Genomic DNA, 12247 nt, shown 5'->3' with positions numbered 1-12247 from the left:
TCACACAATCTTAACTCTCTAAATTACTCATCTACTCTTTCTTTCACCAACTCATGCATTTTCTCATCTCACATAAAGCAAATTTTGCTTTCCGTCCTAAAGTATAAACTCATATTTTCGCACTTCTCCACATGTGGCTCCATTTGGCTTATGCCACTTGAGCCTTCATTAGGTGCCTCAGCGTAGTTTTGAGGATATACATCCTCTATATTCGGTGCCATAAGAACGCGTTCAGGTAAGCTTAGCACATAATAGATCACTACTATCAGTGGGACTGTTTTGCGTACAAATTCACCCAAAACCTTATATTTCTTGAAACAACAGCCCCACTTTGAATTTCGTAGCAAAATTCGCTTTTTCCCATAATACGAACGCTTGATTCTAGTTATCACGCTATACTTCTTATTATTACAACAATTTTATTTAGATTTATCACAAACCTTGTTCATACGGCACATGTATGTGCTGAAATATTTAAACGCGTTTTCTCAATTGCATATTTTGGAACATGGGACAATTATGCGTATAACGGTAGTACACTTTCCGACCCATATGAAGCTTTATGGATATGAATTAAAATGTTTCACGGGATTTGGATGAGTATAGACTGTAATAGATCTGATAGATCAAAAGGACCTCAACTCAATGACAATATTGATGGCTTCCAATATCCAAAATCTTGTCAAAATTTGTGGACACGTTTGTTAAGGCTTAATGAGTGCTGTTAACCACTAAACATAGACATCATCCGCTTTAAATAATTTATGAACCTGTGTAGATTATGGTCAAAATTTCAGAATGTTCAGGAGGCCTTAGCATTACTCTAGGATAATTATACATTTTTAAATCTCCTGGCGCATCGTAACTTATTACAAATAACTGGTCTGTACACTTTTTGTATGAAAACATTAAGTTTCCAAATGATAAATGAGTTAGTCCTTCATTAGTGCGAAACATGCTAGAACACACTACCTCAACTGAAGGAGTGTTTACCCTATTTATATACTTATTATGAGAGAGATGATCACGATGATGATAGTTGTGTGCTTGCGATCATACGTACAGGTGTAGTACTCCAGGATGTTTTGCTTACAATTGAACGAATTGTAATGCATTGTCTGCAGCTGTGGATGGAAGAAGAAGAATAAGGGGACATAAAAGGTTGCGGTTTGTTCTCTATCCGGTTCTAGGCGTTCAGTGGGGGAACATAATGTGTATGTTAATCTAGAGAGAACCTCATCGTTGTGCCATCGTCATCATCGTCGTCGTCGTCGTCGTTTTCATCATTGTTCTTTTTATGTGTTTGCCAAGCCGAGAAGGGACAACGAAAAACGGCCGACCGACCGACAATTCGATGGTAATCGGATATTCCTTTCATATGCTGCTGGGGGCATCGGTGGTGTCGTTGACTTGTTGATTTTCGTGGAGGGAAAGGTGGATTTTTGAGCGGGATCGTGAGCGGAGAATTTAAAGGGACTTGACTTGGACGGTTGATTTCATTAAACGGGGTTAGGGGTTTGGATGCAGCCAGGGCTTTGACTCACGATATCGGACAAACATCGTTTTATGGCTGGATTCAGCCAAACTTTTTTTTTTGCTAATACAAGTCGGTTCCTGAACTGTTTAGTTGCGAGATGAATCAGGCTAGGTCTGAATATTTTAGTCAAAAAGTTACTCGGTATTTCATGACTACCTCGACGGTTTCAAGGGTCACAGTTGCACTAGTTTTGTGTTCTGTTACTCGATATCTCCATAACTCGATGGTCCTTCCAACATAGAATCGACTGTAAACGAAAGTTTGCTTTTAATAAAAAAAAAATAAATTGCACTGCTCAACCTTTTAGATTTTTAAAAATTGTCGATCACCTTGTACTTTGAAACAAAAAAAAAACTGTAGACGTTGGAGTTTTTTCTACTCAATAGACGAAAGCAGACGAAGAAAGTCTCGGCTAAGTAATTATCAAATGAGAAAATCTACGAAAAGAAAGTGATCATTGTAGAAACGTCCTTATGATACAGAACAAAAGAAATGTTATGTGGAACTTAAATTTTCTTGTAGTATACAGTGGATCCACAATTAAGAATCGTCCACAATTTATGAATCAGCTGATTTTAAATGACAAAATAACAACAAAAATCAACACAAAACATCACGTAAACAATTTTACTCAAAATAAATTATAAGCGAAAATGTTTCCGTGATGTTTTGTGCTATTTTTTACTGTTATTTTGTCCTTTAAAGGCAGCTGATTCATAAATTGTGGGTGATTCTTAATTGTGGATTCACTGTACAAGCTTACATTTCGATCGAGTCGATTTTTTTAATCATGATTGCAGTTTCCATGCAGAATTTATCGTTTCGAATTTTAATTGCATTGAAAAGTAACGTTTGAGCATCGAAAATATTATGAAAGTTATTTATACGTATTGTTTAACCCTTTCGGGACGGACCATGTTTGAGTGATTATTTCAAAATTTACCTTATAAACTCATCATCTCGTAGAACAAAACTTTCTTTATTTTGGCTATTCTATCAATCTATGAACTTTTTAGGGTCAAATTCAGACCAGCACAATTGTGCTGGTCCGTCCCCAAGGCGGTCGATGTTCGAAAAAAAATATTTGTTTTTATTTTCTTTTTAAATTGTTCCAGTCATACCTTTTTGAAAAATTTTGGACCCGTATTTTTTTTATATCGTCATTAGGGTGCTCTTTCGTGGAATAGGGTGACCCAAAAATTCAGAAATAATTTTGTTTATTTTTATGGGCATTAAAATTTAAAAAAATACTTTAATTACATGTGATTAATATAGATGATTTTTTTTTTTATAAATGGATCGAAAACAATGTACGAGATATGAAAATACTTCATATTATCTCTAAGATTCAAAGCATTAGGTGACGATGACGTTTATCGCTTTAATTCAAGAACTGGTCTACGTCATAGAAAAATGGGTAAACATACATGTGTGAAAACTTATTGTCTCAACCAAACCATCTTGGTTATGCTATGTTTGTTTATATCCTCAAAAATTGTATAAGATTTATTTCTCAAAAATAATTTATGGAATAAAAATTAAAATTGACAATAATTATAAAGCTTCGAATTTTTTAGTGGAATACTTATAAATAAATGAAAACCGAATTTAGTACTGTACCACTTAATTCTACTAGAGTTTGTATCTTTTGACAGATACGCGTAATTTGACCTATAAGGACTATAAGGCCGTTATCAGAGTCATGTACTAGACTCGAAAAGTAAGTTTATTTTTTTAGAAACACTTGGACCCTTGCCCGACAGCTTGGACGTTGATTACCAAGACGCATTTTTAAGCGCAAATAATTACCATCAAATTTCTTCTTCTTTATGACGTTACAGAAGCCTGCTTCTCAACTACTCATGAGAACTTCCACAGTTATTAACTGGGGGACGGACCTGGTGTAGTGGTTAGAACACTCGCCTCTCACGCCGAGGACCTGGGATCGAATCCCATCCCCGTAAAAAGTATAGTGACGACTTCCTTCGGAAGGGAAGTAAAGACGTTGGTCCCGAGATGAACTAGCCCAGGGCTAAAAATCTCGTTAATAAAGTCAAACCAACCAACCAGTTATTAACTGACAGCTCTCTTTGTCAATCGACCAATTTTGCATGTGTATATCGTGTGACAGGTACGATCATACTCTACGCTCAGGGGAGTCGAGAAAATTTCCTTTACGAAAAGATCCTCGACCGGCTGGACTCTGACCTACGACCCTCAGCATGGTCTTGCTGAGTTTACTATTATGGCTACCTAGCCCCAATATCAAATTTACTTTATTTTATTTTATACATCGAGTATTTTGCTTGAAATTGCATTTATGTCATTATAATATTAGTTTTAAGTACTTGGTAGGAGTGAAAGAACTAAGACGGATAGCTAACATATAACAGAGAATTCAAAAACCCTTTTGAAAACGCATTGTCAAAATCAGGTCATTAACCATATTAAAGCATGAATTTGCTCTTTGAAATAGTTACATATATTTCAGCTATTTGAAAAATTACATGAAGCAATCAATTTTTTTTCGAATGTATTCTATTATTTGGAAATGATCATATTTAAAAATAAATAAACTGACAATGCATCTAATAAGACAATCCATACGACAGCTGAGATCAGCAGGCTTTTTTGTTTGCCATGAATTTTTAAAGTTGCACAATCGGTGTGACCGTTAGATTACAAAGGAAAATGTAAAGCTCTGAGGGACGATTCAAATATGACGTTCATTGTTTTTCGGGATTTCTAGACACCCCACCCCCTCCCCCATCTTTCACGCTTTTTGAATACCTAACTTTTTTTAACCTAATCACATTGACCCCCCCCCCCTCTAAATGATGAACGTAATTTTTCAATGACCCCTGACTATACTCGTAAGTTTTGTTTTCCTTTTCGTTTCGGTTACATGGGTACTTCTAGCTGTCAACCCTACCATGGAAAGTTTCCTGGTAAGCATTATGTACGATTATGACCTTTGAAGGGAGCATCAAACGAATCAACGGACTAGCATGCAACGCCAAATGGCACAGTTCCTGACCAAAAAAAAAAACGAGCTGAAGCGGGAATTCAGCCCACACTTCTTTGATCGATGCAGCTTGTTACTTTGCAACACTATACACACGACAATGAAGTCCAGATTTTGTTGTTTTTAATTTATCTTTACCGCCTGAGGCGGAATTCCATTAAGTGCAGATTTCACTGCGGAACACGGTTTTGTCTCAAGCACCAAAATACCACTATTTACTAAATTAAGGGTTGCTGAGTCCATTGCCGTTTTCAGAAATATCGTGGCACGTCTAGTTTTTGAGATATTGACTGTTGAAAACGCAAAATTTGACTGTTTCTGCCAACTTGCATGCAAGTTTGTCAACTTGTACGGCAATATATTAGCTCAATTTGTCACAGTATTCAAATTTCATGTATAAAACAATAATTATCAACAAAGTTCATAGTATTTTCGATGGTAAAATGTTATTTTTTGGTGGTTTAGAAAAGTATTGTATTATGCCATATAAGAAAAACGAAGAAGTTTATATGAAGACTGCATGCATGTTGAAAAAAATCGATTTAAACTAAATTTTATCGTGAAATTTCAACTGATTTGTATCTAAATTGAAAGTTCAAGTCCTATTTATTATGTTTGGTAGATTATATCACAAAAAAGCTTGATAAATCATGCTTTAAATTTTATATAAACGTCAATAAAACCAGTGCTTTATACAACTTTGGTGGCCTGTAGCCAAAAATTGTGACGTGCTGGAACATTTCTGAGAACGGCATCAGATTCAGCGACCCAAAATCAACTAGAGACCCATAATTTGATCCTTGAGACACGCAAAAGTGTAATTTTTGTTAAGCTGTGTTTTAATTTTTAATATATCAGTCTCAACAATAATCTTGGCTCCAGAACTTCATGCATTCCTTTATAGTTTAGTTGAGTATTTCATAGTACTGCAAAAGCTTAAAGTTTGCCAGTTTAAAACGCATTTCGTAGATCAACATAATAAATAATATTTTTGCAAGTAATACCAGCATGGGCTGCATACAACAATAGTACGCCATTTAAAAGACTCTGCAGTTCAGAAGCAAATAGTAAGTAAAGGTTTTAAGCTCCAGTTGTCCAACTTCATAAATATAATAGCAGATATTGAACCAGCATGCATTGTAGAACACCGAAATGGATTATCGATTCAACATGGTATTGACAGATTATCAAAGCAAAGGGACATTCAAATATTACGTCCATTGTTTTTAAGTCTATCTAAATCATTCTTATGCTCACTATCACACTTTTTCCCAAGCCCCTAGTACATGCACTGTCACACTTTCGTACACCCCCACTCCCCTAAATGATAGACGTAATTTTTGAACGTTCCCCAAAAATTTTACTGCTTCTTAAACTTTGCTATAGGCGATTTAAGACAATAAATGTGATTCCCAATCTATTTCAAATATGAACTTATAAAAAAAAGGTTTTAAACCAAAGCTATGGTTTTCTGTTACATAGTTTTTGTACGGTACATAATTTTTATGATTCGCATGTAATCACTCATTCATGTTCCAATACTATATTTTGCACTATTGTGGACATTAGAACCAGATTCAACCACTTAACTTGATCAAAATACTGAAAATGAACATTGGTAGTCCTCAACGAACATCGACCGGGTAAGGGCGGCACCAGCAAAATTGTGCTGGTCCCACTTTGTCTCTCCAGAAATTTTTACTGTGTAAATCAATTCACATTTGGTCTTCACCATTTCAAAGAATGACTCTTTCACTCTCGATTAGTATCTGCATACCTAGAAAAAACGAATAGTTGAAAAATTGCGACAGATAAAACTTTTTCAATTCTTACGATGTTTACCCTGAGCTGATGTTTTCTAAACACGATGTAAACAAAAGTTTTTGCGCTTAATTACAAGTATCAATGATAATTCAATAATCGAAATCAAAAATGTTTGGTAAAACAATGATTTTTTGGCTTTAAGAATCATTCAATGTTATGGGTGCCGAACAGCACAATTGTGCTGGTTCGTCCCGAAAGGGTTAAAGCAAAAAATAATGAGTTATGTGCTTCCAAATGAATTATCATTCAAGCTGAATAACTGAATTCGGTTGCGTAATGACTGCATAGTTCAATAAAGTAAAGTAGGCCGTTTCTTGACAGCTTGGCGTGATGGTAAACAGCCTATTACGATGAGCAAGTGCAAAATGCAGTTCCGTTTCGGTTTTATCACATATCGAACATATTTTGAATTCTCGAGAATACCTATCTACATATTTCTTCAAATTTTTTGTCATAATATGTTCTTTGTTATCTTTTTATTATACAATGGAGATTCGCTGGTTGTCCGCTACATGGAATGGCTCGATGGTTGGATGATGGAACAATTAAGAAAATTATAGATTTCAGAATTTGTCAAAAAGTAAACGTGATAAAATCGAAGCGGCACTGTAGTTATTTGTTTTTTTGTTTTCAACTTTTTTTCAATGCCATTAGTGATGACAAAATCGAGTCGAGTAGTTGGGTTATGTCTAGGGGCATCGATCCTATTTTCACTCTGAATCTCTCACCTGAGCCGGGTTCGGATCGTCCAGTGGAAGTAGAATCATAAATTAGTTGACTAAGTCATTGAAAAATTCAGAGCAATTCGATGAAAGCACGCAGACATTAATTTGTCAACTCCCAAAATAGAACTGAAAAGTATTACGTTTCAGCACCGTAACACTTTTCAGTGCTGAAAAGTAGGGCTATATTTTTCACTCATTTGATAAACAGGCTGTTTTTTCAAAACGCCAACGCCAATCGCCTTACTTCATTTACAACTCGTGCTGTACAAATCATCATTCTGTGCCTTGGTGCTTAAACTATAATTTGAAAGTTTCGTAACACGCTTCTTAGGGATATTCGAAATAATATCTAGAGGCGTTGTGTAATGAACCAAAATTGCGTTGTGAGTCATAACGTAACTCAAATCAGTTTCCAAATGAACTCTTTCAACCCATAGAATTCGATTTTGGACAGTGGGCCGTTTCATGACAGATAAGCGTGATGAAAAACAGCCTATTACGATTTAACATTGTTAAAACCTTAAATTGTCTCGGTAGTCAAACAGATGAGACTAGCATTGGCGTAGCTAGGATTTTCTGGGGGTGGGGGGGTGATTTGGTCTAGCGAATACTTGGTTTACCGAAGTAACGTTTGTCACAATAATCACGATTTTCACTAATTTTTAAGCTTGTAAAAATTTGTATTGGTTTTATTTGTTACTTTTGTCACATATTGCTTTTGTCTAATCTAGTGAAAAAATCCTTAAAGAATTCTTCCGAAGAACTCATGAAGAATATTCCTTTGTAATTTTTCCAACCATTCAGGAATCTGGGATTTCTTCACGAAATATTTCCGTACTCCTCCAAGAACTCCTTTACCAGTTTTCACTGAGTTCCTCCTGGGATTACCATGGAAAATCATTCCGAGGATAAGTAGACTCAGATTTTTTTCCTGGAATTTTTTAGGCCTTCTTAACTCACCAGAAAATTTCTCGAAGAATCTGTATCATATTGCTTGCAAAATCTCTAGATGAATTCCGCCAGAGAATGCCTTCGAAATTCATTTAAACAGTTCTAAACATTCCTTCATTTTGCACTTATCCACATAAACTTCATTCTAAAAATTATCATCCAGTTGTTTATTAATAATTTGTTCACCACTTTCTGGAATTAATGAGGATAGAAGAAATTCTGGTAGTCTCACAAAAAATGTCTTTAAGAGTGCAGAGAGTTTCCACAACATTGCCTGCAAAATTCTTTCTGAAGTTTCTCTTCAGATTCCCTCAACACATCTTTCAGATGCGGCCTTTGAGCCGATTGGTTGGCAAAGCAAAGCTAAGCTGAAGGTGTATGGGTTCAATTCCTGGTTAGTCCAGGGACTTTTTGTAATTTTCCTGACTTCCCTGGGCATAGAGTATCATCGTACCTGCCAAACGATATACGAATGTGAAAATGGCAACTTTGGCAAAGAATGTTTTTAGTTAATAACTGTGGAAGTGAAAGTTGAACTGAGAAGCAGGCTCTGTCTCATTGAGGACATAATGCCAAGAACAAAAAGAAGCTGTTTGAAATTCTCAAGGATAGGTAAAAAAAAATCTATGATTTTCCAAGGTTACTCTGATGGTTCCTTCTCATATTCCACAAGATATTTATAAACAATTAAACAAGATTCTTAGCGATTTCTCAGTGAATTTTTTTTACAGATCTAGGGTAAAAGCACCGGTTTTGGCCAGCCTAAGAGAAAATATCAATAAAAATTAAACGGGAAGCCGTATTTATACTACAAATATGTCAAATGCAAGCTTTCAATCCATATTATGTGTGTAAAATATCAAAACTGAGCTAAAACATTTTTTTCGCTTTGAAAGTTCCGTTGGTCAATATCAGTCAAAGGAACCAGTTTCGCCCAGAGATTTAACTTTGGTTCCTAAATTGGCCAATCGCATTGATTTCTCATGAGACTGGCCAAATTAGAAGTGCCCTGGTTAAATTAGGTGTATGGGAGTTAAAATTATAAGGAAAATGAATTGTTTTTCTTATGTTTTGAATCAATTTGGACGAATAAATGAATGTTGTTGTATCATGTGAATGTAATCTTTTGAACACAAAAGGTTTCATGCTGATTGGCTATGTAAAACGGTGGATAATCCACTGTGGGAACAACTGGCATATGGCCAAAACCGGTGCTTCTACCCTATATGCATTTTTTTTTCATTGAAAATTATCTAAAAAATTTATCTAAAAATCAATTTGATATTGCTCCCCGCATTCCTTCCAAATTCTCTTTGGAAAATAATATATTTAAATGTCATAAAAATGCTTACCTAAGACAATTTTAAAAATTCAAACATTCTAACAAAGTCTCTAGCGTAATTTCATAAACTCTTCCACGAAAATACTCAAGAATTTCCTGAGAAATTTGTTCACTTCGGAGAATCATACTTTGTTTCCCTGGGATGTCGTTCGAGGATTTTTCCGAAAAATGCACCAATGATCTATCCGAGAATTTTCTACAAAATGTTTTATTTTGAACTTCATTAGCAATTCTTCTGGAGATTTTGAGAAGAAAATTTTCAACAGATTTACTAATAGATTTTGCAAATAATTCTTGAACTTTTTATGTTGAAATTCCATCAGGTATTTTTTTTAGGTTCTAAAAAATACTCCATATTTCGTCCAAGTGTTATTTCTGGGATTCTTCCATTAATAATATCTAGACAGTACTCCAGGAATACCGCAATATTTTTTTTAGGGATTTTATTGCGAATCTTTCTGAGCAATTCCACCGAACATGACGAATTTTTTTAAATTTAATTTTTGTATTTTTTGAATCGCCGTGCATACTTTTTTAACCATCAACCAATAAACAATTCAGCTACGATTCACTCAATCAAAATAAAAAAAAATTAGAATGGAGAAACACGAAATATGTTTGAAAAGGGCCTATTTTACTTTTTTTTATTTGAAAATTTTATATAAATATGAGTATATCTCGAAATTGATGCAACCTAGAAAAAAATTACTTAAGTACTTTTCGATTGCAATTTTTCTGTACTTTCAAATAATCACATAAGAAATTATTGTTTTCCTCTATTTCGATTTTATTTTTCTAAATCTGTAATTTTTTTAAAAATCATAACTTTTTTGTCCAACTTTTGAAACAATGTGCAATAAATCATATAAGTTGTCCTAAAACATATCCAAAAATAAAATAAAAATCGAAACTGCGTTCCTGGAGAAAATCGATTATTAAATTTTGGTTCTGAAATAAAAAATAATCTGTAACTTTTTTTACCGTGCATATTTTTCTCCATATAGTCCTAAGCAATACCTACAACTTTTTAGAAGATCTCAAATCGATCGGACAAACCGTTTTCGAGTTACAGTTTTTTAAAGATTTGCCATGCATTTTCCGATACGCCCTTCTCAAAAATAAGGCGAGGTTCAAAATGGCGGTCTGAAGGTGCATAATGGCATTTTTGGTCATAAAGAATCTGTATGCCAATTTTCAGGCGATTCAAAATATACAAAAATAATCGGGTTTGCGAAACGGCGTGGAACCGCTCTTATTTAGATTTATGGATTTTTGGAAAAACTTTTGAATAACTTCAGCTTAAATCAAGTTTGAAAACAAACTGCATTCTAGTCGGACAGTTCAAGAATTCATCTTTGAATTTCTGGATTTTTTTGAAGAAATTCCTGGCGATGTACCTCTCAGATCAAGTTTGTACGATTAACAATAATTTACGTTAAAAAGGATGTAATCCTCACTGAAGGTGTTTATCTCTAAAATCTTTGAAAATGTTTTGCATGAACTCCGAAGTTTCATGATACTATGGCGAACAGATTAATGTAATATCAAATTTATTCCACTTGCAGAAATTCCGAGTAAAATTTTTAGAGGGAATATTTTTAACTATTGTAGTAGAACTGTTACAGTAGAAGTTAAGCGTGAAAATTTTGGCGGTTTTTAAGAACATTGCCAAAGATGTGTAATGGTGAAATTCGTAATGTAAGATGTTTTAGTTTATTTGAATGACTCTCTAATGAAATAAAACAAATTTCATAAGAAGCTCCGTCACAATCTTCTTCAGAAATTATCCTTGAAATCATGCAAAATTCACCCTTTGACTTCTGGAATCTCCAGAATACTGACAGAAAGCCAGCCGCTAGGAATTCCGCCTTGGAATTGCACAAGAATTCAATTCCAAAATATGGGTTCTGTCAATAATTGACAAAACAAATGTTTTTAGGAAGATATTTACATTTTTTTTTAGAATTTCTTGATAAATCCGTCCCTAGTTTTATGCTTCTTTACGGATTTCTCTACCACTATGATTATTTTGGAAGGAAAACCAGAGGTTCTTCAGCAAATTTCCTCTAAAAACATGAAGGAATAGACATTCCAAAAATATTGTTCGTGTGAAATCCGAGGATATGAAGAAGTTTTTCAGAAGAAAAAACAAAGGGGAGTCTGTGACTCAATCGTTTTTTTTTAAATACATATTTCTGAAGGGTTTTTGATGAACTTCGGGAGGAATTCGACTTAATCAATGTTTTGGAGGAATTGCGTGGAAAAATTTTGAACTTTTTAATGGTTTGGTGATTTTTTTAGTTACATCGGAGAACACAGTGGCGCGGGAAGTGGGTAGGACAGGTAGGACATGTACTACGCACGAAAATACCTGGGTAGGACAGTAAATGGATTGTCCTACCCACGAATCAACAAAAAAAAAAAAAACAAGATCGTCAGAAGGATTTAAAAATAACAAACTATTTTTTATCTGTTCGGAGACTATAATGGGATCATCAGGCTCTTCAAGAATTACGTCTTAGGTACCCCGAAGAAAAGCTACAAGAATTATCATAGTGATTTTATTTAGTATACTTTCAGGGTTTCGTACAGGGATCTTTCCAGAAATACTTCCAAACATTTCCCTACTGGTTCTCCCAGAAAATCTAACAGCGATTTTTCAAAGGATGCTTAGAAGAAATTCTCTAGAACTTGATCAAAGAAATCCATTAGAACTCCTAAGCTACTACCTCAGGTATTACTTTTATTTTTTTTTCCAAAACTATTTTTGAATTTCCGCCAGATATTTTTTTTACTAATCCTTCAACCTAATTCGCCAGTTGTTACTCTAAGAGATCTTCCAA

The 12247-nt window shown here is 34.5% G+C and overlaps 1 protein-coding gene across 1 annotated transcript in view; it reads right to left on the bottom strand.

Moving 5' to 3' along the window:
- LOC5574324 overlaps positions 1–12247 on the bottom strand; it is a 98296-nt gene that overhangs the window by 71575 nt on the left and 14474 nt on the right. The window contains exon 2 of the mRNA XM_021838897.1: positions 1064–1124. Within this exon, the coding sequence (XP_021694589.1) occupies positions 1064–1115 (52 nt within the window). The 5' untranslated portion in view covers positions 1116–1124. The remainder of the gene's footprint in view (positions 1–1063; positions 1125–12247) is intronic.

This window comes from Aedes aegypti, chromosome 1 (genome assembly GCF_002204515.2).
Source record: "Aedes aegypti strain LVP_AGWG chromosome 1, AaegL5.0 Primary Assembly, whole genome shotgun sequence".
NCBI lineage: Eukaryota > Metazoa > Arthropoda > Insecta > Diptera > Culicidae > Aedes > Aedes aegypti.
The sequence above is the reverse complement of the archived record's forward strand: the minus strand, read 5'-3'. Positions and strand labels throughout refer to the sequence as shown.